Below are 27,046 nucleotides of genomic sequence, written 5' to 3'. Positions count from 1 at the left end.
TTGGAAACAGATTTTTGAGTTTCTTTGTTTGCTTTTTTTTTTCCCCCCCATTGTGCAGATATTCTTCCACAGAACAAGGGATATTGTGCATAGGAAGGTTTTGCTAATGAATGAGAACGAGGAAATTAGCCTGCTTGGTACTTATGAAAAAGAAAATTAAAATTATCTCAGTATCTGGGACTCACTATGGTTTGGAAACAAATTTACTCTTTCTCCATTTTTTGTGGTGTTCATTTAGCATATTTTTGGCAAGTTTTTTTCTGCTTGCAGTTTTCAGGATTCACAGTGAGCTTCGTTACGTGAGCTAAAATGGCTGAGTAAAGAATGGCATCAGATTTGCAGACTGGTATTTAGGATCTCCCTGCCTCTGTGGAGATTAAGTTACTGGTGAGTAAGAAAGCCTTCATGGTCAAAAATATCTTGGGGACAGACCACTTCCCAGCTTTCCAAAATAAGCAGCAGTGAAACTAAATCTTCTACAGGCACATGCAAACATAGCTGCTTTCTTTGCTGTCTAATAGAAGTCCGGGGTCTCTCTGCCTTGCTGAGCTGCAATACCATCCTTTGCCCTCGGAGAAAGTGGGAGACGTTGTGCCCTGTGTTGTGTTCCCATGTGCAACCCAAGGGTGATAGAAGCTGTGCTGTCCCTTTGGGAACTGCCACCTGTGATGTTAGGCTGCTTCCACTGCTCCCATCTGCTTCTGTGACACCACAATGAGCTAATGCAGAAAACAGACTGGGCAGAAAACTAGTAACACGGGGAAGAAAAAGAGTGATACTCTTCTCTAGGAGAAAGCAGGAAGAGGCTCAAGTAGGTATTCACAGAGGCAGACAAACTGAAGGGATGATAACCTTACATTTCTACTTTACAATTTGATATAGACATCTTGTCTCATCAGGGGCCAAACTACATGCTTTTGACTCCTGGAAGTCAGAAGAAAATTGAAACTGTAATTTCAAAGACTTGTTCCACCAACAACAGTTGAGCCTTTTTCTGTCAGACCTTTACATCTTAAGTCTTATTGTGATTAGGAAAAATCTTGAGAGCTGGGGCCACATGGAAGCCCTCTGAACCAATTTAGATTCAACACACAAAAGAGAACTTTTTCCAAACACATTAGAAAGGAAAATGAAGGAAGGGGCAGGTGCTGGACCATTCCTTAAAATTACATGACAAGGGAAAAATGCCTGGCTGTGCTCCTGACCTACTGGTAGCATCACTTCAGGCTGATGTGGACAAGACAGTGCACACTATTTCACCAAGGAAGGAAGGATCCAGCCAGGGAACCAGAGATATGAGACATGATACAGCTGGACTTCTGTGGATACCTCAGCTGCCTAGGGGACACTTGGGCATTGGTCACCATGTGCTCTTGACCTCTCCTGCAAGTGTCCTGCTTTGCTTGTCCCTCCTATAGTTTCTTGATCATATTCTGGCATCATTTCAAAATTGATTATTCTACTGGGCCAGTTACCATCAAGCTACGATTCGGGATTTTGATGTGACAGTGTGGGAGGCTCCTCCACATCTAGACATTACCAGCAGTTAGGGAAGTGGATCTGGAGGGCACAGAAGAAAGTTTTGTTACATCTAGACTGCCCTTATCTCAAATATGGCCTCAGATATGATTTGATATCAACAGAGTAAACTCCTTGGTCTGCCTACCTTTTGCTCACAAGGTTGCTTACCAACACTATGTATATTAAGAGTGATCTGAGGAGTATATCTAAAAAAAGCATATTTCCCCAGTGAACACACAACTTGCAGCTTCTGAATGCTCATACCTAGGGCACAACTACTGACACATGCAGCCCTGCCAAGATGCAGGCATTTTCTGAAGTTCCTTGGAAAATCTGCAGTGCATGAGAGGTTGTGCCGCGGTTGCTTTTTTGGGATTTTGAATACACAATTTGCCTAAGTCACACACTTAGATGCCTTTTGTAGAAGTGGTGTCCCTTGCACAAAGACATCTGTTTATATGTTACTGATGGATTGATCCCAATGGGCAGGAATACCAGGGAGATATTGGATCTGTGTTTCTGCCCCATGGATGCACATTCAAACTCACTATACTAAGCACTGTTGACTAGCTACCCATGGCATCATGGGTTCTGCTTGGGCTTCAGAACCTACCCCACAAATGAACAAAACAACTCAAGCTGAGCTCCGTGTCCCATGGAGCATATTACTGTTTTTATGCTACTAACCTAGAGGTGTTTCTTATGTGTTGATCTGAAATGAGGGTGCTACAGATTCTCCCCTGTTTGGTCTTGCAGCACCTCTGCTCCTTCCCTTCTAAATGCTGCTTTGACAGAGTTTTCTGCCATCCGGGGAGTACCCAAAGAATAATTTTCTAAAATGAGCAGCTGACCAGCAAGACATCCAGCAATCCTCAAAGCTGTCATGTGAGATTTTTCAGAGCATTCCAGAGAGGGCACTGAAATCAGCAAGATCACACACTTCCAGGCATGGGATTCCCAGTCATTCCACCTGTAACTATTAACACCAGCATTACTTCAGAGTGAATGAACTCTACCTCCTCCCCTTGCAACTTCTAGTGTTATTTAAACTCTCAAAATAGGGCATTAATGGTACTTAAGTTCTGGCTCGTGTTGTTCAGGGGGAAGTTAATTTCTTCCATTTCTTCTGGCTAAGACAAAACTCCATAGGATCTAGGAAAGCCAAGAGCTCCTGTGTCCAGAGCCAGCAATAGGATTTCCATATGAACACCAAACTTGTAAGATCTATTGGCTTTGGGAGCATGGCTGCTACTTCGGTGGTGTAACTGAAGTATTATTATAAAACAAAGAACCCATAAGCAGAAGAACTTAAAGGAATAAGTCTTCATAAAGCTGTGAAACCTTCATCTTCCCAGAGTCTTGAGGTGTTTGACCAAAGGGGGAGAGAAACCTCTCAGCAAGATCTGCAAGTCATTGCTTGGTTCCACACAGTTGTCAGCGTACCCAATAAAGAGGGCTGCCAGCTAGCTTGGTTTCTGACTCACTGCAATTAATTTCTTGGGGATACTTCCCAAACTCAGAATGGAACTTAAATATAAGCCAGTCTTAAACTTTATTAGACATTATTCATTACTGTACAGACAAGCCCTGTGACTGGAACTTGGCGCATAAATACTTCAGCATACAAACACAAAAATAAATATGCAATAACCAGCACTGTGTGTGCAACTAGAAAGCAAGCAATCCATTTCAAAAGAAGACACAAAGTTGCACGCTACCCCTTGACACAGTGAAAACAAGCATCATATTAACGGTGTTCTTTAATATAAGCTAACTGAGAGGGAGAGGGCAGAAAGGACTTTAACAGATGACATAGTTTGTTTGGAACTGGCATAATCTCTTCCTTCCCCTGTTTGGAGCTGTGTTTCTGCAAGCATGACTACTGCTGTCATAAGTTCTCCACAGCTACTAGAGTGCATGTCAGATATCAACAGAACAGAAATTACAAATTACCTCATCAGTGATTATGTCCATTCTGGTAAATAAAAGTCTTGGGCTTTGATTCAAAAGATAGGTGAAATGATATGGAAAGCAACCATGACATTCATCTCTTTCTCTACAAAAAAAAACAAGGTAACCTCATCCTCATGCTATGTCCCAAGTTATGACTGGGAGAAGACTAGTTGGCATCAGCCAGAACTGTGCCAAGGCTCATACCAACAGTTAAATAGCAAGAATGATTGTCAGCTTGAGGGTATATACTTGTATTGCCACATTCACTGATATAGATACAGCTCAGGATATAAGGAATTATTTAAATAGACCTATTATGTGAGTTTCTAAGATCCTCTGTGTTACCTTGATACAGTGTGTTGTGCTCAAAGTATTCAAATAGTTATTGATTTTATTTCAAAAGAGATGTAATTCTTTGATGACTTTATTTGGGAAAGGCCGTATTTCAGCCTTTTTTCTTACTTAGGTTTACACGAAATATGTGAAAACAAAAAATTGAATTGATCAGTGCAATAGTGAAAAAGCATGCTGTGGTACAGCATGGCTTGAAGTCAATGTGAATATCAGACTTTTCTTAGTTGAAGATATCTGCCATGACAGCAGCGGATACTGCTGTTACCATAGGTGGTTATACTATGGCCAGGTAAAGACCTCATCAGCATTTGTTGTTTTGTGTGTGATAAAGGAGAAAAATCATCTCAAAGTCTTCATAACATAGGAAATTCATAGTAGATGCAGCTAAAATGCATGCAGCAGGGTTAGGCTGATGCATTCTATAAGATAAAAGGCCATGATTTCTGCTTTTCTCATGGGTTCCTCTCTATATTCTTGCTGGCACTGTATGGAGGTGATTCTCCACTCACACTTCTTCAGAGTGCCATGCACTAGGAAGTGTGGTGGGACTCTGCTGCCCAAGGAGGCATCTGGTAGATCTCAACACATCTGGTACAAAGAGGGGCATGTGAATACTTTCCAGAGAGAAGTGCTGTGCTCAGTTTGACTATGGGAACAGTAAATGGTACAAAGGAAGCAGCCATGGAATGTACCACATCTGATATGCTGTTATGTTTAGCAGTGGGTGGAAAACAAAATTGTATTTAGGATTTAGACAATGTGTAGTTCACAAGATATTCATAGCTAATAATGTCACAGCTCTCTGACGAGAGGTCCAGAGGTGTGGAAGGTGTGATTTTAATCCTCTGAAAAAAAGAGATGCCAGCAGGACATTGCAGCAAAGAACTATCAAGGTACTTGATTATCACATGCAAAATCTGGTAATACGCTGTAGAAATGGTATCGTGAAGTTAGTCCTGGAGATAAAAGGCTTCAAAATGCTCAGATTTGAAATGGGCCAATGCTGCACTTGCAGGTAAAGAAGTAGATGACCTAAGTGGTTTCTGATTCTGTAGAAAAATGCCCTACCACTTACAAGGTCACAACTGCAGTGATATCACAGAATCACAGAATCATAGTGCCTGGAAGGGACCTCTGGAGACCATCTAGTCCAATCCCACTGCTAAAGCAGGTTCCCTGGAGTGAGTTACAGATGAAAGCTTCCAGGTGGATTTTGAATATCTCCAGAGGAGACTCCATGACATCCCTGGGCAACTTGTTCCAGTGCTCTGTAACCCTCAAAGTAAAGAAGCTCTGCCTCATATGCTGATGAAACTTCCTATGTTCCAGTTTGTGCCCACTGCCCACTTGACTCTCACCCATTAGATATCTGTAAGCATTGATAAGATCCCCTCTCAGTCTTCTCCAGGCCCTGGCCTCTCAGCTGTTTCCCATAAGGGATATGCTCTCCGGGCCCCTAATGATCTCAGTAGCCCTATGCCAGATTCTCTCTAGAAGTTCCCTGTCTTTCTTGAACTGAGGAGCCCAGAACTGGACACAGTACTCCAGATGAGACCTCATCAGGAGAGGTAGAGGGTGAATATCACCTCCCTCAACCTGTTGCTGTCCACGCTCGTTTTAATGCAACCCATGATGCCATCGGCCTTTTTGGCCACAAGGGCACACTGCTGGCTCACAGCCAACCTGCTGCCCACCAGAACACTCAGGTCATTCTCTGCAGAGCTCCTTTCCAGCATATCAGCCCATAACCTGTACTGCTGCATGTGATTATTCCTCCCCAGGTGTAGAACTTAACTGCTTCTCTTCTTAAACCTCATAGAGTTGATCTCTGTCCAAGTCTCGCCGAATGGCAGCACAGCCTTTCAGTGTGTCAAAGCATCTACTGAAATAAAGCTCTGCTGCATCTCCTTCCATGGTTTCCACTGAAATAAACTGAAATAAAAATTATAAGAGTTTTAACAGAATGATGCATTGGATCAAAAGTGACACAAAAGCATTTTTTTTTTCAACTCTTCTTTGACACTATAGCTGACTGATCTCACGAGTTTGCTACTCTGATCTATGCTGATAAAAACTGTTATATGACTTCTGCTTTGGATTGGGTACAATCCGTGTGAGGGCCTGGAATCTCAGCCCAGCATTTGGATGGGGTCAAGAGTTCAAAGAGAACCTAGCATCCAAGAGAATAAAATGTTTACAAGCACAGAATGACATCACTGGATCATAAGACCAATTTTGAAACAGTACAACTCTGGTCTACCTGACCTCAGTCCAAACTGAGGACTAATAGGTCTCTCATAATCTGGAATTGACTTGCTATCTTAAGGGGTGGAATTCTAAACTCGCTAACTAGAAACTTTTTATTCACTTTGGAAAATGAGAAAAATAAATAAAAATAAAAACAGGGAAAAAATATTCCCTTTGGAGTATATAAAAATGGAATGAATGAAAGCAGCAATTAAACTACAAAATAAATAGCACTATAAATTCCAACCTGTAGCCGAGCTTTTTCCAGGTCCCCTTTTCACCACCCCTTTCATCAGTTCTGCTCCTGTCCATCATACTATAAAGCAGAAGGCCAAAGCCTTGCTGCGTGCACCAGATCAAGTTGACATACACATGATGCAGTTTGCCAAGCTTGCCTCCTTCTGATTTTATCACTAGCTTGCCTCTTGACTGCAGGGTCATTGTGCCTGATGTCATTGCTCAGGCATCCTCTGATTTGCTGCCGTTGGCAAAGACATACAAATTTCCTATGTTCTCTTAACTTCAAAGTGTAATGTTACTATCCTTAGCATTTTCACAGAAGGCTAAAGTGCAATGAACTTTTTTTGAGTTGTTTTCCATCTAATGATTTTGATTGCAGAAGAGCCATGAGGGGCCTGTGATCTTTGAAACAGTCTTCGAAGTAAATGATTGGGCTTAGCTAAAGTAACAAGGTGACCAAGGCAAGGCTGCTTGTCCACTTCAGCGGATAAAACTGGGACGACCGGTCCCTAATAAATAAAACCTGTGTGATAGCATGGGATCTTTGAAGTATTCACTGTGGATGAAGTCCTGTTTCGTCTTTCTTCTAAGCATTCATGTCATGTAAACTATTGATTTACAAGTGCTAAGGAAAAGAAGTGCCAAACATTTCTGAAGCTGAAAGTTGTCATGTGGATTCTGCCCCTGCAGAATTTCATGGAAGCGATTAATACCACTTGGCACTAGGCCTTGTAAAAGGAAGGCAGATTTTTTGACATGCATCCTACTACTTAAAGTAGAAGTCAGAATACCTGACATGATTAACTTCACAGAGCAATAAGCTTAAAAAATAAGTCGGTCAAGACACATTCAGAGTTGTATCAGAGAAACTGTTATCAGGTTTAGCTTTATGTAGAGCCTTTCCTTACTTGGAAGATGAGATAATACACATTGCATATTATATCTGCATTTGGCTGAGATGGAGAATATGGGGAAAAAAAGAATGCACAGTAGGAAATGATAAAGAGGACTTAGAAAGGATATAAAAAATAGTCTAAAAACAACAAAATGATATTCAAGATGAAAAACTGATCCCAAAAGGATACCCATGGGAATAAGGCCTACAAAGAGGCTTACAAAAGTAATTTAATAGAGATATAAAACATTTATTGCTATGAGATAGTGCCCAAAACTGCACTTGTGCCAGCAAACATAGGTACACAAATGTTAAAAAGAGGCAATGTTTGTTTATTAAAAGAAAGCATTCGCTCAGTCACGAGTGATACCATGAGAGGTCACTATCTTGAGTCTTTCAGAGTGTTGTTGATGCCTTCTTTCTCACTTTGGGATCCACTCAAAGTTATTTTTATAGGTTTGCTAACACACTGTACTCTCTCTTCATAAGTCTGTTACTGCCCAGTACACCTAAATTTACCACTTATTGTGTGTTTTATCTATGCCTTTGTTGCCTTCGATATCTGTAAGTTTGACATAACTGCATTTCTCTGATGCCCAGTAATTGCCATCTGTGAGTTGTTTATAGCCCTGGCGCCTCCAGCATTCTCCTGTCTGTGCTCTGAAGGCCCCTGCTATCAGTTCTGCACTCTCATACACTGCACTTTAATAAAATCATAGCTCAACCTGTGCAAAACAACTGCTTATCATTGCTATATCAGCACAAAGCTATGTGACAACAATTTTACACAACACAAATTTACAAAGCTTATAATAAGCTAAAACAAGGTAGGTTAATGATTACTTGTTTGTTATATGCTTGTCGCTACAAGCTGAAACAAATGTCTAGGAAGGTGAGGAGAAGTTTAGACAAAGCTCTGACAAGCCTGTGCCAGTAAATTAACACCCAGCCTGTGGCCTAAGACAAAACACAGCGCAATTTCAGGGTTGTATGACTACAGATGTACGGGGAGGCAATTTCGTAGGGAGAATAATTAAGTCTTGTAAAAGTTTGGTCAGGGAGGTTGTGCAGGTTCTGTCCCTGGGGGTTTTCAAGACCTGACTGGACAAGGCATAGAGCAACCTGGCCAGATCTTGCAGCCGGCCCTGCTTTGAGGAGGAGGTTGGACCTCCTGGGGTCCCTTTCAGCCTGAGTGATCCTGTGGTGTTCATGTCTCTTAAGAGAACACTGTTAGAGATAATAGTCATATTCTACTTTCTCTTTTGCTCTCTGCCCTCTCCTCTTCTAACTTGTTGATTTTAAATGATATCCTCTTCCAAACTACCAAAGACTTTGAAGTTGCTTTAAAAGCCATTTCTATATGATTTTATATTCGCTTTGACCCATTAATCTCAGCTGAGTTCTAGCTGACTGACTTCCAGTACAAGATTGAAACAGTACTGTCAGATGAGATGTTTCAGCCTTACTCAAAGAGCATCTTGGGCTGGTCACCATATATTATTCAAATAATATTCACTTCTTTCATAAATTTTGCAACTAAAACTACATAACACAAAGAACTGGAGTAGTGATCATTAACACCATACTCAAGTACTGCTTTGCAGGCAGCTGTTGAAAAATGTGAAGTACACTTGTAAGAACCAAGTCGATGGTAGAGTTGACAGGTGATGTGATACTGAGAGGGGTTGATGGAGTACTTTGGATAACAGGGTTCTAATTCAATGGTTTTCATAAATGGAATAAATGATCTGGAGAAATGGTAACTGTGGAAGATATGATAGACATCTGCAGCATGCTCAGGATTACACAGTGTTTAAAATTAAAGGTAGCAATAACATCTAAATAGGTAACTCATTTGGACTGCTGATGACAAAACTGCAGGGGGTACTAGTTTGGTTTTTTTTAGGAGTGAGAATTAAATGTCTCATATCTTAATGTTCATATAATGTTCAAATGAAGGTAACCCTAGCAGTGACAACAGTGTTTGTTACCATTCCTGAACGTGCTTATTTATCTGATTAAGAGCAATAGATAGAAATGGAGTGAAATTTCAGATTGAAAACACGTACGGAACAGAGTTTAACATTTGCAGCTTATATGAGCGTGCCAAAAGTATTAATTCTTCTAATGCAGCAGTGGAGCAGAAAAGCTTGTTCCACTGTTTCCTAGCCAGGTCACTATGCTGACAGCCAAGGAAAGAATAGCCAGGATTACCTCCTGCCAGCAATCCCCGGCTTAGTGTACTAATGAACTGTAGCAGCTGCTACTTGAAAATGAAGTGGTTGCATTGATCAAAAATAATGAAAGAATACAAAATCCCTCATGAAGACCAAGAGAAAGGTATAGGGCCCAAAATTTGCGATTCCAGGAGTACATATTTTGATGACACATCTCTACTCAAAGCATAGCCCCTCTGTTTAGCACTGCACTTACAGAGCTAAAAGTCTTCCCCAAGAGTCTGGTAAGGCTAATTAATGATGGATGCAATGAGTAAACTGAGACCCCAATGAAAACTAAAACAACAAAACAGCGATGTTATCAATGTGAAATGGACAAATCACCCAGTAAACACAATAGCTTATTTATTAATGACAAAATTACCACTAGCAGAGAAGGTTTAAGTTCAGCTGGAGTAATTCACCTTCTGATTAGTCTCAAATGAAGCTTTAACCAAGAAGCTCACTGACTTTGCTGGCAGATGACATTACTAACTTCAGAATATAAGCATCTGAGTGATGCAATCCCAAAGTCTAACAAGTCCCAAGTTTAGATTCTGGATAATGTCATTCTTTGATAAACAGCCATTGTTTCTTCAAACCCAGCTGTCTTTGGCATATCAAATCTGTCACAGGTGCCTACAACAGTGTATATGTTATTGTAACACACAACATATATTCTCAGTGACACACATCAAACCACGTATCTGTCATCATTTTCATATTTGATGATAAATTTAGATTATTGCGCATCATTTATCGTTTTGAGAATAAACTTCTATTTCCAGAAGTGATGTAAGGTTAAGGTTATGAAATGAAATTCATATTTAAGCATGTAAAGAAAAAACAGTCCAATTTTAGAGACCCCTGGTTGTGAACACTTAGATTTCAGAGGAGATGATGAAGATGGGGTTAAGAAAATGATGGAGAAAATAGGAAGCGATCCGATACCAGATATGGGAAGCGTAAGAAAACAGTTTTCCAGTGGGAAGGAGTTAAAAAATGATTTAATGTGATATGTGTTCCACAATGAATGCTCTAAAAACAGAAAGTGAATAAGAGAAATAAATAAGGTTTAGAGGAGTTTAGACCTTCTTGCCTGCAGTTACAGGTGGACTTTTCAGGAGCACTGAATACCTGGGTCTGAGGAGCTGGCTGCTGAGGAGGTGTCCTAACCTACATGCATTTTGTACGCTGCTAATGAAAGCAAACTGACCAATGACCTCTAAGTTGCCAGGCAATTTTAGAACACTATTTTGAACGTATCCGTGAAAGACTTGATACATAAACACCACAAGCGTTGCGGTTAATAGTGCTACCCGCAGCACCGCCCATACGGACGGTGATTGGGGAGGCGAGCTGTCACTCAACCTGGGGCGGGATCATACCACGGACTGCTTCTCTCGCGCATGCGCTCTTCCTGCTTCAGGCGTGCGGCTGTTAGCGCATGCTCGTTCCGCGCAGTGCTGTTGTGTTTATGGTTGTCGCCTCAGGTCGCGGCCGGGTTTAGTGCCTCAGCCTTAGCTTGGATGCACCTCAACCCCTCGGAGAGAAATGAGCGGGCACGCAGAGGTATGGCCGGCCCTTCTCCCTCTCCTCTCCAGCGCTTAAGGTTCGGAGCGGCGGCTTTTGCCTTGACTTTTTGATTATGGTGGAAAAAGTTGAAAGGAGCGGCGTCAGGCTCAGAGGTGCAGGAGATTTGGGAGCAACGTCCCAGTAGACAAGAAGCAGGACGTTCAGACCTCTGTCACTCTCTGTACGTGACCACTGACAACAGTACACTTCGTGCGGCCTGTCCTCTGTGTGGCATCCTGTGTATACATTCAAGTGATGAGGAAGCCATGTGGGTCACAGGCAGCAGGTGGGCACCTTCTTCAGCTGTGGTCCCTCTGCTGCTCTGCCAAGGACAGCCTTTGGGTAGCAGCGGTAGTAGGGCATGCTGTGGTGCAGAACAGGCTTTTTATCCCAGCCCCAGTTTGCCTTCCTTTACTTTTGGGAGTTCTAGTGCATATGGTGGCATGTGTGCCCTCCAGCCACCCTTTTGTCAGCTGGCCTTATGTATCAAAGAATGGCCTGGGTTGAAAAGGACCACAATGATCATCTAGTTTCAATCCTCTGCTGTGTGCAGGGTTGCCAACCACCTGACTGAGCTGCCCAGAGCCACATCCAGCCTGGTCTTGAATGCCTCCAGGGGTGGGGATTCCAGTATGTCACCACCCTCTGTATGAAAATCATCATCAGCTTGTCCAGGCGTCTTCTGGACTGGCAGCGTTTTAACTGTATCTAGGTTGTCTCTCTCCTGTTCCTGGGGAAAAATGTTGTCTGTGACAACTATGTGGCCTGCCTCTTTGTTGAGCAGTTACTGCTGTGGGACTTGGAAACATCAGAATGTGTCTTTGTGACTTAAACATTTCTGTGGGCTTGGATGCCAATTAAAAAGCAAGTGCCTTAGTTCATCTTAGAATGTCAGACACAAACATGTATGAAACCTGTGACTGAATACTCAGTGATAAAAAAAAACCATACTTGTTTGTTATTTTCTTTTTGTAATATCTGAAACTAGTGCACTCAAAACTATTTTTTATAATATTCCAGTTTAGTCTTTTCAAGGAATTATATAATCCTTTGAGTTGGAAGAGACCTTTAAAGGCCACCTAGTCCAGCATCCCTGCAATGAACGGGGGCACCTACAGCTAGATCAGGTTGCTCAGAGCCCAGTCCAACCATATGTAGTTACTCATCCAGTACTCTTAAACAGAGGGAATAAGAGTGAACTTGTAATCTTTTTCCCTCACTATTATCCAGTATTCTTCATCCTAATGTGCGGACTGGAAAAATAACTTTTTCTTCTTGATGACTTATTTTATTTTCTGTTTCATTTGCAGGTTAAAGTGAAAATACCTTTTGGAAACAAACAACTTGACGCTATCTTTAATGTCCCAAGGCAAAAATTAAGATATGGAGTGATTCTGACACATGGAGCTGGAGGAGATATGAATTTTCCTCAGTTAGTTTCCTTGTCAGCCTACCTTGCATCACAGGGAATTCTGTGCCTGCGGTTTACTTGTAAAGGCCTTAACATTGCTTATAGGACTAAAGCTTACAGAACAGTTGTGGTAAGAAGTGAACAAATTCTTCCAAAGCTTAGATCCGTGGATGCAAAGAATTTATGTATATATTTAAAGCTATAAATATATTTACATTTTCTCTGATTCTGGGTTTCTTAAGTTACCATCAGAGATTAGTCAAGCGACAATGGGAAAATGAGAAGTGGCAGTTAGCTGATACGGTTAGCTCAATGGAGCAGGGCCCATATGCAAAAAGAGCAGGGAAAGTTCTTGTATAAGCTCCAGGAGATAAAGAAAAGCATGAGAAAAGTGTTTGAAGAGGGCAAGGATGTTCTGTGGGGAAATCTGTAGGTGGGAAAAGTGAAAGAATTTGATTAGGCTGGAAATGGGAGGTAGGTAGTGCAGAAAGGTTTGGTTGAGGAGGGTCAGTGAAAAGATATGGCTTTAGGAGAGGTTTTTCAGAGGAAGGAAGCTGAGCTTGGAATTCTGGATCTCTGAAGGTTTGGAATGAGAGAGGAAGACTTCAAGGAGACATGCAGGAGGACAGATGTGTAAGGGACAGATGTAGGAGAATCTGAAGCAAGAGGTTGGCGTAGTTGAGTGTAGTGTATGAGATCCTTGGAATCTGAGTACTCTGATTTCAAAGTCAATTTCAATTGTTATATGGCCACGTTCATCTATTTCTGCTGCTATTACATTATTCAGAATGTTTTTCTATACCTAGATTTTGTTAAAATGAACAATGTTTTGCTGTAGTAATATCAGCCTAGAGTCTCTTGTTCTGGAGCATGGAGGAGGGAATGGAAGTGCTTCTGATTATCTAGCTATTTTTACTGAAGTATGGGAATGTAGCTTGAGCACTTTGTATTCGGCATCAGATGCTTCCATTGTAGAACTGAATTCAGTTGAGGAATTAATTTGCATGATGTCACTGCAATGATATTACATAGTTGTATGTTACCTTGAAGTTGGACTTGGCTAGTTTTAATGTGGGTCTGTTTTCTTTTGTGTGTGTGTGTGGAAACAGAGTGTTGTCGTTGAGTTTTATATTAATATGCTGATATGTAAAGGTAACTTAAGGACCTCTACTAAGATAACATCCAATTAGTTATTACTTGAAAACAGAAAAAAATGCTGCTGGATTTTATCTGACTGTCTCTTAAATGTTTTTGTTGTGTGTTTTTTGTTGGAAATGCGTTACCTTAAGCCTCAGGATTGGATATTTGTATTACTTCTTTGTTTTGCATTTTGCTGAACTAAGAGTATGTAGGTAGGTAAGTTGATACACTTAACACTTGATTCGCTTACCATTTTGGTAACTTGATGATGTGTCTGAAATTTTGCTGAGAGCTGTCTGAAGTCTTTTGCTGAGAGCTAGTGTGAAATTGCTTGTTATATTTTTGCTGCAAAAGATAATGAGGTGATTTTTATGGGAAAAAAAACAACAAGTAACTTCTAATAACTGTTCCTTGTTTAACCTGCAGTGCTGAAAGTGCCTCCCAGTTTGTGTTTAGTGTCTGCAAGCAAAAATGCTCAACCTTTTAGCTGTCTTAATTTTGACTGTAATGTTTCTTGTCACATTTCTTTAGGAATACTTGAAGCTTTCTGATGATTATAAGCTTTCAGGTGTCTTCCTTGCAGGTATGGTTTTTGTTATCTGTAATTTTCCTGTATACTGACTGTAATGAAAATGATCTGTAATTCCTCCATTCTTATCTCATCATCTAGATCTATTCACTGTCCTCATAATAGTGGAGATCGCTTAGAAGGTTGAGGAAAGGGTTCACAAGACAGTGTTTTGCAGATACTTTGAGAGGAAACTTGCTTATCACTTGTAACTTGCAAAGCTGTTCTCTAATAGAACTCTGAGTTCTCTGATAATCCCCACGGACTTTCCTAATTAAATTTCTTGAAGAATCCCAGTTACTCATAAACAGCTATTTTCCCAAAGCGAATTTCAGTGTATAATTCTAGTGGCAGATAGAATATCAGCTACATTGTGTGAAAAAGGGAAGTAGATGGGGGTAACTAGGAATAACTTGATATTGGAAACTTAGAATGTTGCCCGACTAAGCGAAACCAAATCTGCCCTGATGCAAGTTAATCCCACTGGAATCAGTCACTTCTGACACTCAATTATAGAGCATTGTCAGCTCGTATGCTTCTTCTTTGAGGAGATATTTTGATATCCACTCTGTTATTAACTGACCTCATGTTTACAGGTTCATTCTTTCTTTCTTTATTTTTTTTAATCCTTTTTGCATTTAAGTTGAGATTTATTGTGTGCATAAACAGTTGTTGGATTAGTTTTGTTAGTAAGGAGCATTAAACTTGTGTTTTGTTCTATGAATTTTAAGGCTGTTTGAAAAATAAAATCAATGCAAGGTAATTACATTGTTGTTTGAGATTCCAGGGGGCTGTAGCATAGAACCTTTCTCTCCCTCTCCCCCACCAATGGGAAAGGCTGCCGTTCTTCTCAGTATTGCAAAGGATCCCTGTTAATTTATCTTTTTCTTTCTTTTTTAAATGGAATCATATTACAACCAGACAATTGTCTTTAGCAGAAAAAGGTTAAATTTATGCTCTGTACTTTTCATGGAGTAGATAAGCATAAGTAGCATTTTGTACTACCAGTTCACTTAAATACGTTCATATCGATTGGTTTTATATGTTGTTAACACTAAGAATGCAGACGAGGTGATAGTGGATATACTTTTTTCCTTTATTTTAATATGGGAGAAAGGCCGTTCCATGGGCTCACGAGCTGCTGCCTCTGTGATACGTCAGCTTAGCCAGGATGGTGATAATGATGACTTCATTCAGGGTCTGATATGCTTATCGTACCCTTTGCATCGACCAAAACTGCAGTCCAAGCTCCGGGATGAAGATTTATTATTTATCAGGTGCCCGGTGCTGTTTGTCTCAGGATCAGCAGATGAGATGTGTGAAAAAGTGAGTATCCTTGTAAATCTTGCTGTGACAGCATAGTGCGTAAGGACAGGAATGAGTCTGAGTGATGTTTGTAGTGGTATCCACAGCTCAAACTTTGATTAGCAGTCTTTTCTAAATATATATCTCCTCTGATGGAAGTTTTAGGTAGAAAACTTCATTGGATTTAGAGAAACCTGAGCGGATTTCTTTTTAGCACGTCTAGATCATGCTTGATCATCTGCTTTAGGAAACTTACCTTTTTGTAAATAAATAATTCTGATTATAATGTTTTGTCCTTTTTTTAGTATGATAGGTTTTATAAATTAAGTGGCACGTGGAAGGGGCAAGTAATTTGCTGCTCTGTTTTCACCATTTCAAGTCACAAAAACTGAGCACTGCAATTGTGCTAATCTACCTTCATCGCATTTTCATGACATCATTCTAGCAAAGCCGTTCTACCTGCAAGTCAGCCATTTATGACAGTATTATTTTTGCTGAGAAAAGGTGTGCAGTGATCAGAATGCAGTGTTGTTCTGTCTTGATTTCTTGCAAAGTAGGTATCTTTTGGTCTTGAACACTTCAGCTTGAATTTGGGACAGTGTGTAATGTGCGTGCAAAACCATTTTGTTTCTAAAAGCTGTCTATTTGTGTGAGTGAGGGATGTGTGCGTTCTACAATGAATAGCAGCTGATTTTCTAACTTTCCCATTCTTATTTGCCCTGTAGCAACTGTTAGAAAGCGTGGCAAGCAAAATGAAAGCCCCTAAAAAAATCCATTGGATTGATAAGGCAAACCATGGGATGGCAGTTAAAGGCCGAACAGAAGATGATGTCATGGAAGAAATAAATGTACAAGTTTTTTCTTGGCTTAGAGAGAATATTGAAATGGAGCACAAATGACTTGCAGTGGTTAAGTAATATCTGCAGTTGGCTAAAGGCAGCACATCAGCTGAAGATGTGTTTTTGAAAGCAAGTGGTTTTCCAAGGTCTAAAATACAAATATTTTTTTTATGAGTGTAAAAAATATACAAGACAATAAAGAACATTTTAAAGGAAAGATGGAAAATCTATCAAATTAGTCTGGACAGTTTTAGTAACTCCATTTGGAATGTATGTAATATTTAATGTTCTGCATTACCAAGTAAATGTTGTTGTTGTCTTTTAAATCTTCAAATATTATTTTGATACCAAATCTTTTGATGCATTTATCAGCTGAATTAGTACCTGTGAGTTGAAATGGCTGTGCTGCTCCTGAAAAAAGCATCTTGATGTTGTCTTCTGAGGTGGTTGTCTCATCCCCACTGCCAAGAGTTCCCCTAACCTCCATTGGTTGTTCAGCATTCTTAGGGCTTTCAGCTTGCTGCTACAATGTGACTGGCTGTGAACTGTGTGAGTTGTCAGTTCTAACCTGGAGGTTCTTACAGGCAGATGAAAGTTAAGCATGTTAATCGGATATAATAGTCTTCCATCACAAGATGCCTCAAGAATGCTGATCCCCCAACAATAACATGCAGTAAGCATGGTACATATCTGAATGCTTATGGCCAGTTTCTAAAGGAACTAAATAGCCTTACAGGTTTGAAGGTGACAGTGTTACAGAGAAAATAAATCCTGACTTTCGGTGGGGGAGTTATATTCAAACTTGGTTGAATTTAAATCGACTTCAGGTCCAACAGAACAGGATTTGAAGATGAGGCTGGTTAGGCTGTAGTTGGACTTGATGATCTTTGAGGTCTTTTCCAACCTGAGTAATTCTATGATTCTATGTTCATAAAATGAATTTGAGCTCCTTATTATCAGTGGAAAAACAGCTCCCTCAGCCTTTCTCTGTAGGAGGGGTGCTCCAGCCCTCTGATCATCTTCGTGGTCCTCCTCAGCACCTGCTCAGACAGCTCCTTGTCCTTACGTTGAGAGCACTGGAGCTGAACCTAAGTATCTATTGTCCGTTCATCCCCTTCTACATCCTATTCCCAAGTGACACAGGAGAGTATGGTATAGAGACTGTCATTAACGTGCCCTAACGTTTTGTCCCTTTGGCTCTACCATGGTCCGTCTCTGCCCCTGCTCCATGTAGGGTCCCTACCACGGGATGCCATCCTTCCCAAATTGACCCTGAGTGGACTTCCCACCGGCTGCAGATCTCCAGGCACTGTTCCAATGCGGCTCCATAGCACGGGGCCTACCCTTCAGGAGAGGACTGCTTCAGCATGAATCCCCACAGGTGGCAGCTCCCAGAGCCCTCCTGCCCCACTGCAGGCTCCTCTCCATGGGCTGCAGCTCCAGCCTGAGGCTGCTCCTGTGGGAACTCTGGTTCATTTTTGCTAGTCAGTGCTCTATGCTACTTACTTTCTTTATTTTTACGTTGTAGAAGCATCTTTGAAAAATCACAGAACTTAATTTTTGTATCTCCTACACCTATAGTGTTCTGAAAGGCTGTATTTTTCCTTCAGATTAAAAAAATACATTACAAACCCCGGGTCATTGTCTTTGGGAATATCGCCCCTCTCAGAAGGAACAAGATATGGTCTGAGAAAGACCACTTTGGGTACATACGCCGGGGAATAGATTTACAGGTTTCATCTGGATGCTTTTGCAGAACATACTTGTAACTAGTCTTAGCATACTGAATGTTCTGTCTCAGTTTACTGAGGGTATCTACTTGAAAAGTGTCTCAGAAGTGTAACAAATGACTGTTACAAACATGGTTTTTATTTTATAAAATATATATATAAAAATTGTAGTGTTTTTTTGAACAAGGCCCCGTCACTACTGCACGATAAAAAGGAAATCAGTGGTGGCTGGTTTTCTTCTATATGTAGATCATGGCAGAGTAAACTTCGTAATATTCAATGGGGTTTTAATTAACATTTTCCTTCTTTCCTTTAGAAGTGATTTCGAATGTAGGTAAATACTCAAAAAACAATAGAAATCTTTCTGTCAGAGTTCATCTTTGGTCTGTAATCGAGAAAGAATAAACATTTTTCAGTTAATTGGAAACTCAAATTCCAACTGCCTAGTCCTGCAAATACAGTATTAAATGTTTCTAAGACATTAACAGCGCCGTAACTGATAGATACTATGTGGTATCGAGCAATGATTGTTCCAGTCTGGTTGAATCTGAACTAAATGCATTCAGCACTGCACATTTAACACTTTATGTGTTGTACCTTTTTTCTGTGGCAAGTACATGGAAAAAGGTCATCATCCGGCTGCTGCACTTTCTCCATGCCATCTCTGATTTTTGGCTCGCTCACTTGCAAACGGGAGTATTCCTAGGTTTTAGAAAGGAAGGTGACATCAATTCACAAACATGTTAACATTATATATTTGGTTGTAAATAGTGCAACAACTCAGCTGAATAATTCCATAAAAATTCTGGAGCTACACAGTCTGTTACTCCATCCACACTGTGGCACAGAAAGAGTAAGCAGATACTTAACTGTTGACAGAAACCCCTTAGGGCGCCTCACTGCAGTTTCAGTACCTTGGTGCTAATGCACAGATATTTTCAGCTGTGGTTCACAGTGTGTGTCTGATGTGGAATTCTTTGATCATTGTGAGCAACATATTACTGCAGATTAGATCAAGATTTATAGGATCTGAGTGCTTCTCTCACACCACCAGCATCATCTTAAGGAGCTTCAAAGGAAACAACTGCAAACAATGCTTATACAGCAACTGAAGTTCCTAATTGCTGCTGCGTGCCTTTGTGGCTTCAAGTACTGGATTGGCCAATTTCCAGCAGCTGTGCTTGTGAGAATTCTCCTTCTAGGATTTCTGTTTCTGTAGTGGTAGCAGTTAAAAATAGACTAACCTGGAAAAGTTTGAAATAGTAGCAAAAGATGTGATCTCCCATGAGGTTGTTTCTTGCAAATTCTTGTCCAGATTTTGCAATCTTTTTTGCCTGTCAAAGATAATAGAAGGTTTTTTTTAATAACGATTCTGTAAAAACAGTCCTTTCAGGGTGCTGGGATTGATTCCAGAGTCATGTGTAGCGTTGGCAGTTTAGGATAACTTATCATTGATATCTGTCTGACATTTAAAAGTCCCTGCTCTGAACTGTCCATGAAATGATAAACGTTAATCTTTTACCGATGAATGGAAAGGACCAGAATTTTATGCATTCTTTATAAGTAAGGCAGTCTCCAAAATACAGTATAGTTTCCAAACTAAGTGCAGTACTGTGTACCTTTAAAAAGTACTTTTATGCAATTGATGACACTTATTCTGATGTCCTTTCAGAAGGAAACAATAGGTTTTAAAGAAAAAAGAAATGCACTTTTACTTCCTTTATTTTGTCCAGAAGCATTGCTGAGTACTTCTAAACGTGTATTTTACCTCTTCGTCGTGCTCTTTCGCCCACTGTAGTTTTTCTAGTAGATCACTCAGGTCACTTTTAAATGGAATGTAGTGTTTCCACGGCTGCAGCTCATTGTAAAAATGCTCATAGTAGATGGAGTCTTGCTTTAGCACTACACTGTTTCCTGCTAGTAGATAAGGCAATCTATATGCTGCCACTGTGCCATCAATGTTAATTTGGTATTTATACTGGAAAAAAATAAAAATGACCATATGTTATTAACAGTCAAGACGCAAGTAGCTTGGTTAGATTGTATTAATCTGAGGGCACTGGTATTACTGACTTGCCGATATTGAGCAATGTAGGATTGGCTAGGCAAGCACCAGTATTTAAGTAGCTTTTGTTATTTAGTTTGGAATTCATCACAGTGCAGGGTACACAGAGATGCCCTCTTCATCAGTTAAGTTGTCCAGGATTCTTAGACGCTCATCCTCGGATGTGAGGGTAGATGTGCCACTTCATCCACTGATTTTCCCACTATGTTAGTTATGTTAGTAGTCCTGATCGCTGAATCAGGAAAAAGAAATAAAAAGGAACTTGGAGTTATTAGATTACAAAAGGTTCTACAGAACCTTCAGATGTAAATCAAGTATCATTATTCTCAATCTTAAGAGCTACACAGCAGTTAATCCCGGTGGAGGGATGCCTTTTCATGCTTGTCATTGGTGTTGTGCTGAAAAACTAAAATCATTTTATTATAACTAATATTTACAAAGTTATTTGGTAACGGGAAACGCTGAGAGCCGAATTCTACACAAAAGAGTAGTGTCTTACCTTAAAAAAATCAAAAAATGAAATGTGCTTGACAATGGGGCCATAAAGGTTCTCATCATGTTTAAAAAAAAAGAAGTTTGTGAAAGCAGCATCTATAATCTCTGGATATTTTCTACTGAGCTTTACAAGTTCGAGCCTCTCCTTGCGGCTGTCACGTCCTCTCCAGAATGCTGTGGTATTCTTGTCTTCCCATGATGGGCCAGTATTTGCTTGAACTGACATCATATCCAGACTGACTCTGAAAGAGAAAGGAATGATTAAAGGTGATGCCTCTGGAATTTTTTTACATGTGATTTTAATTTATTTAAGTGCTGTTACTTGAAATAACTTAAGAGTACTAATAGGTAAATACCAAAGATGAAGTCCTAAGTACACCCATATGTGTATTGTATCAGCAATTCTTGCAGTGATAAAAAAGAAAAGGAATGCAAAGTTCATAGAATCATCATAGAATGGCCTGAGTTAAAAATGACCACAATGCTCATCTAGTTTTAACCTCCCTGCTATGTGCAGAGTTGCCAACCACCAGACCAGGCTGCCCAGAGCTACATCCAGCCTGGCCTTGAATGCCTGCAGGGATGGGGCATCCACAGCCACCTTGGGCAACCTGTTCCAGTGTGTCACCACCCTCTGTGTGAAAAACTTCCTCCTAATATCTAACCTAAACCTCCCCATCTTAGTTTAAAACCATTCCCCCTTGTTCTATCACTGTCCACCCCTGTAAACAGCCATTCCCCCTACTGTTTATACACTCCCTTCAAATACTGGAAGACCACAACAAGGTCTCCCCTGAGCCTTCTACTCTCCAAGCTAAACAGGCCCAGTTCCCTCAACCTTTCTTCGCAGGAGAGCTGCTCCAGCCCTCTGATCTTAGTGGCCCTCTTCTGGACTTGTTCCAAGAGCTCAGCATCTTTCTTTTGCTGGGGGCCTCAGACCTGAACACAGTACTCCAGATGGGGTCTCACAAGAGCTGAGTAGAGGGGCGCAATCACCTCCCTCCCTCCTGGCCACCAAGATCACAGCTTTGTCCCAAGACAGCATCCAAGACAACACCAGTGACAACACTGTGTGTGGAAAGAGGACCCATCAGCTGCCACAGAAAGGAGTGGCTAGAAGTAGATATGATTGCCAGACAGATGGGTGACGCAGGATTATGCAGTAACTGATAATGGTGATGACACAGCTGTGATTAGTCCAAAACAAAGTTTGTATGTAACTAGCTTAATAGATTATATTTAATTTATTTAAAAACCCCACTGAATTAAAGAACATAAACTGTGGGTGTGGGGAGTAAGCAAAGGCTAGAAACCCAAATTTAATGAAGTGCAGCAGTAAATAGGCTAAAAATGACTAATGAAGATATCTTAGAAGCTGATTTTGTAGTGCTCCAAGACAACACCAGGGTTGTTACCATCAGTAATCTGAGTGGGAGATGGCAGATCCTTGGCTGAGAATTCTGGCTACAAAGAACTATGAAAGGCACAGCGTTCTAGTAAAATCAGGGAGAGAGAGTCCTGGTCATCATGTTCACTGAGGTGAAACAAAGGAAACAAAGTATCTGCCCTTAAAAATACACTGTTTTTGTGTATTTTATGTTATACAACACACAAATTGATCAATGCTAAGATACTGACCACGTTGCTATTGCCTACCTACAGTGTGCCAACGTCTCAATAAATAAATAAAGCAGTTAAATTTATTGAAAATATCTTTTTGGAAGTACATTCACTGTGATCTTTGCGAGCAATTTAAAAGATTTCTTACCGTCCCATAGTCTCCAAAACCGAATCTGTCAAGTCATATGTTGGCATGACAATGTCTTTTGATTCAGTGGACCCACACCATGAGAAGATAGGGTGCAGGTTCTGTGGGGGTTTCTTTTTCTCCAGAGGCCAATCCCCCAAGTTGACAAAAAATTCTACATCTGGCATTTTCACCTAGACAGCAGTAAAGGAGGTACAGATTCTCATATTAAAATATACATACACGTGTAAAAATAGAATTAAAACCCACTGCTGACTCCCCACCACATATAAATATCTCAAAGCATTTCTCCTCAAAAAACACCCTTATTCTTCACTGCACAATGGCTGGTTACAGTCTAACATTTCAAGATTCTTCCGTGAATAGAATAAGTTTCACTGATTTTCCAATTAAATTTGCAGAGAAATTAATCATGTGTTGAATATAAAAACCCTCCAAATGATTGATGATGTTTTTCTCTAATAACTTAGCAGAAATTCTAAAGACAAAGACCCAAAACAATACTCCTTGTCTTCAGTATGCACTCTGACAGAAAAGGTTTCGTATGCCTTCATTTCAAACCGGGTAGGCTATGCTTTCTAATCTTCGTCACTTAACTTTGTTAGTACAGTGCCATCTAGTGGTTATGACGGGCATAGAAAAGCTATGTGTTACATTTTATCTACATCATGGAATCATTGAATCTTTCGTCAACCGACACCCCCAGATCCTTCTCCTCAGGGCTGCTCTCAAGCCATTCTCTTCCCAGCCTTTATCTGTGCTTGGGATTGCCCCGACTCAAGTGCACAACCTTGCACTTGGCCTTGTTGAACTTCATGAGGTTGGTATGAGCCCATCTCTCTGTTCAGGTCCACCTGGATAGCATCCCTTCCCTCTAGCGTGTCAGCTGCACACCTCTCAGCTTGGTGTCGTCTGCACTTGCTGAGGATGCGCTCAATCCCACTGTCCGTGTCGTCTACAAAGATGTTCAACTGCACTGGTCCCAGCACCGATCCCTGAGCAATGCCCAGTGACAGAACCATTCAACAGGCTAAACTTGATTCTTTAGCACAATAGACTTACTACCTTTCAGTGGCACTATCTAATAGAATACTAATTCTGAGCATACAGAAAAAAAATACATTTCTTTCATTTATTCAGTATGCTAATGTGTATGTTTGTCACAGAAGAAAACTATACAACTTGAAAGAAGCACACTTGATTTTTGGATGATAAACCCGAGTTGTTCCCATACCAACAACAAGATTGCCTTATCTTTCAAGATGCTTTTAAAAATGTGTTTGTTAAGCAAAGGTCTAATCAATTAGAACATATAGAATAAAGGACTATATCGATATACTCACTTTTCTTGTCAAAGAAAGAAGTATAGCATCCATGAAAATTCTGAAGCCAACATGTTCCCCATATGTCTTTATATAAACCTGAAAATAACCCAAATATTTTACTGGTCCGGCGTTTTCAACATCAGAGAATGGCTGACACAATTAATAGCTCTATTAGTTAACTTAGTATCTGGTCACATAGCTTCCATATCAAGCTACTGAAGTAAGTACAGTTTTATTACAGAGGACTGTAGCTCTGATCTCAATTGAGCTAGGTGGTATTTCTTCACCTCCCAGTTCACTGATGGATGATCACGACACTCCACAGCAATACCACAGAGAACAGAAAACTGAACTACTATTTAAGAGACTTGTTTCTGTTTCCAGGACTCATACTGATTGCTCAAAAAGTAATTTGCTTTCACTGTGCTTCAATTGTAACATGGACAGAAAGCACTGTACAAAGCAGAGCAGATATTAATAGCTTACATACAAACTGCAGATAACTCAGTTCCAAGGACAGAGAAGCCAGCAAAAGAAGTTTCTTGAAGATCAGATAATGAGAGGCCTTTCAGCTGGAAACAGCCAAGGAAGCCTAATTGTATCACTTGCCACCAAATCCCCGTAAGTACTCCTATACTACTATACTCCAGATCAGCCCATACTGTACCTCATTGTCTTTGATGGTGTAATGACACAAGCTCTGTCTTTGTCCAAACCTCTGTGGGATTTCTATTGCAATCTTATCAGGATCAACAACAGGAAAATTTGCTAAGTCTCTTTGAATCTGCGGAAAGACCTGAGGACAGTTCATCTCTTCCAGCCAGACACTGCTCTCCTCCTGGGGGCAGTCACAGTTTTCATGGTAAACAGGTCCTGTTAGGAACATATTTAACATTTTATTTTAATTTTATTTTTTTCAGTAAGTCTCAGTATAAAGCCACTGAGATCAGAAAGGAGAGTCAGGCACTGGGCACTAGTACTTTAGGGCTAAATGTTCAGCAACTCTAAATAGACACGGTCCTATCTACATCAGCTTCTATCTGAACCCTCCACTTGCTTTGAATTAGATTCACAGCATTTCTTCCTTTTCACTACAGTGAATAGCACACATAGGACACATACAAATAGCCCATAGTTCCAATGGGATTTGATAGTCCTCAACAGAGAAGCGCTGAGGCCCTGCAGAATTCTATGCTAATCCTTGAAAACACTCCAGGAGATTAAGCCACAATATGAAATCTATGTAGAGTGCTGCTTCTTACCTTTTAAAATATATGGAGACTTTGCAACATGTTTATCTTTGGTTTTGACTTCTATCTTCAGGCTTTTGTAGCTTGCATACATCCTATACCTCACAATGAAGGAACCATCTTTCCTGTCCAATACTTGCACACCAACCCGAGTGAACTGTTCATCAGGAGCAGTGATCTTCACCTGGAATGCATTTTCACCTGGTGATGAAGTGAACCTACCAAGAGAGTAAGCAAGAGCTTAAATAAGGAGTATACACACAAGTACAAGCTTCATTTTACCAGCTTAGCAGTACTGGTTTTTTGTTTTGTTTCTTACATACTTGGAAGCAAAATAATTCCAGATTACTTCTGTTTCCAGATATTACTTAGAGAAGTAAAGAATGAAGTTAAACTTCTAATAAAGTTTGCAATCCTTTATCTTTATGGAAGGTTGTGAGGGGAATATAGGGATATCACAAATACATGTGTTTTGGTAGGGAAAAAAATACTGTAGTAGGACCATGTAATTCAATTATGTACTTGTTCAGACCTACAAGAGAGCTGCCAGTTCAACTAGAAACATTTGCTGTCCGAGGTAAGTTGAATTGGCAGCTGCCAGGCTTGCATGTGCCACACTGCACCTAATCCGGACAACCTGCCTGGAGCACTCTGAGCTCCTCTCTAGCTTGTGAGGTCAGGACTTATCTCCCATAGAAAGCTGCAGAAGACGTGCAGAGAACCTTGTCATGTCTCAGTACTGGACTGAGATGTGGCTGAGGCATCATTCTGGACCTAAGAACTGAGAATCGTTCCCTAACCTTGGAGCAATCGCTATGGAATCAGAGTAATGTGGAGTCCATTCCTGTAAGGATACCTGGATAAAGCCACACAAGGACTCTTAAAGGCCATCTAGTCCAAATCCCTTGCACTGAACAAGGACACCTACAGCTCCATCAGGTTGCTCAGAGCCTCGTCCAGCCTGACCTTGAATGTCTCCAAGGATGGGGCATCCACCACCTGGTGTTCTACAGCATGCACCCTAAATGACTCTACTGATCTGGAGCCACCCTGTTGAGAGAAACACTCATATTTCTAACAGTGGAAATAGGCAGGACACTCGCATAGCTAAACTGTGAATTAAACACCCCAGTTACTGTTATGCATTTGACAAAGCTACTTAGATCATAAATTGTTGCCTGGACCAACCTTTCACTGTTTAGCATTTTAGGCTTTTTCAGCTCGTCCCATTGCTAGCATTTGATACCTGCAAACACATCAGAAGCCGCTTAGCTCGGGGAAGGTCACACCGCCACATGCCTGCTGTGGGGAGGCAAATGCCGGAGGAGGGCAAACAGAAAGCCCTGTTTTTCCCTACTCGTAATTTATTTCATCATCTTGACCGGCAGCAGGGAGGCGGACGATTCCTCCCAGGCAACAAAGTAACTTTTCGATCGATCTCTCGGTTTTCCTCCCATCAGCTAAGAGCAAAGTCTGCGAGAACGGCTGCCGCGCTTACCTCTGCCCCTCGGTGTCCACGGCCTGCAGGTAGAAGTAGCGAGCGGGGAGCACGGCCTCGGCGTGCAGCCCGGGCCCCCATACGGCGCTGCGCTCGGCGCTCAGCCGGCCCTCGCCGCCCACGGCAGCGCCCAGAGCGAGGACCCCCAGCGCCACGCACCACCGCCAAATGCTACACATTTACAGGGCCAACCCCGACGGAGCCGAACCGCCGAGGAGCCGAGGGAGCGCAGCGGGGCGGGGAAGCAGCCGCGGAGGCCGGGACCCTCGTCCTTCCCTCACCGCCTCACCGGGGCGTTCCGCATGGGGGCGGAGAGGGAGCGGGACGCGAGGCGCCTGGTCCCCGTGTGGGGTGCCGCGAGTAGCCGCTCGGCTCTGCTCAGCGCAGCATCCCGCGGGGAGCGAAGGAGGGAGGGAAGGAGGGAGGGGGGCGGACTCCCGCCTCCTCCCTGCGGCCACCCGAGCGGAGGGCAGGCAGCACTTCCCGGAGCGGCGCTGCTGGGAGGTGTAGTTCTTGAGCCGGGATGGCCCAGAGCTCCCGCAGCGCCCCGAGCAGCTCTGCTGTGACCGAACCCCGGGTCACCTCAGCGGAAAAGGCACGGAGGAGCCGGCTTTGTCTCTGCTTTTTATACTGTAGGCACGTACACATTGA

At 41.4% G+C, this 27,046-nt stretch overlaps 2 protein-coding genes across 4 annotated transcripts; one reads left to right on the top strand and one right to left on the bottom strand.

Annotated features, from left to right (window-relative positions):
• Positions 1 to 10,865: 10,865 nt before the first annotated feature.
• TEX30 (testis expressed 30) lies at positions 10,866 to 18,006 on the top strand. Of its 3 annotated transcripts, none has more exons than XM_072326600.1 (5): positions 10,866 to 10,998; positions 12,312 to 12,542; positions 14,084 to 14,135; positions 15,238 to 15,446; positions 16,151 to 18,006. In XM_072326600.1, the coding sequence occupies exons 1-5, from the start codon at positions 10,981 to 10,983 to the stop codon at positions 16,322 to 16,324; spliced, it is 684 nt and encodes a 227-aa protein (XP_072182701.1). In that variant the 5' UTR covers positions 10,866 to 10,980; the 3' UTR covers positions 16,325 to 18,006. The 3 variants fall into 3 exon arrangements, with proteins under 3 accessions (XP_072182701.1, XP_072182702.1, XP_072182703.1); XM_072326601.1 differs by having other exon boundaries at positions 10,866 to 11,038; XM_072326602.1 differs by lacking the exon at positions 10,866 to 10,998 and adding an exon at positions 11,169 to 11,287.
• A 20-nt stretch (positions 18,007 to 18,026) lies between these two features.
• POGLUT2 (protein O-glucosyltransferase 2) lies at positions 18,027 to 26,851 on the bottom strand. Its single transcript, XM_072326599.1, has 10 exons — positions 26,396 to 26,851; positions 24,910 to 25,115; positions 24,315 to 24,520; positions 23,666 to 23,743; positions 22,323 to 22,495; positions 20,559 to 20,796; positions 19,763 to 19,972; positions 19,239 to 19,328; positions 18,592 to 18,696; positions 18,027 to 18,379 (listed from the first exon to the last, which is right to left on the bottom strand). The coding sequence occupies exons 1-10, from the start codon at positions 26,572 to 26,574 to the stop codon at positions 18,362 to 18,364; spliced, it is 1,503 nt and encodes a 500-aa protein (XP_072182700.1). The 5' UTR covers positions 26,575 to 26,851; the 3' UTR covers positions 18,027 to 18,361.
• Between the last annotated feature and the right edge of the window lie 195 nt (positions 26,852 to 27,046).

Source organism: Excalfactoria chinensis, chromosome 1 (assembly GCF_039878825.1).
Source record: "Excalfactoria chinensis isolate bCotChi1 chromosome 1, bCotChi1.hap2, whole genome shotgun sequence".
NCBI classification, from domain to species: Eukaryota; Metazoa; Chordata; class Aves; order Galliformes; family Phasianidae; genus Excalfactoria; species Excalfactoria chinensis.
This window is presented reverse-complemented; position numbering and strand designations above follow the sequence as displayed.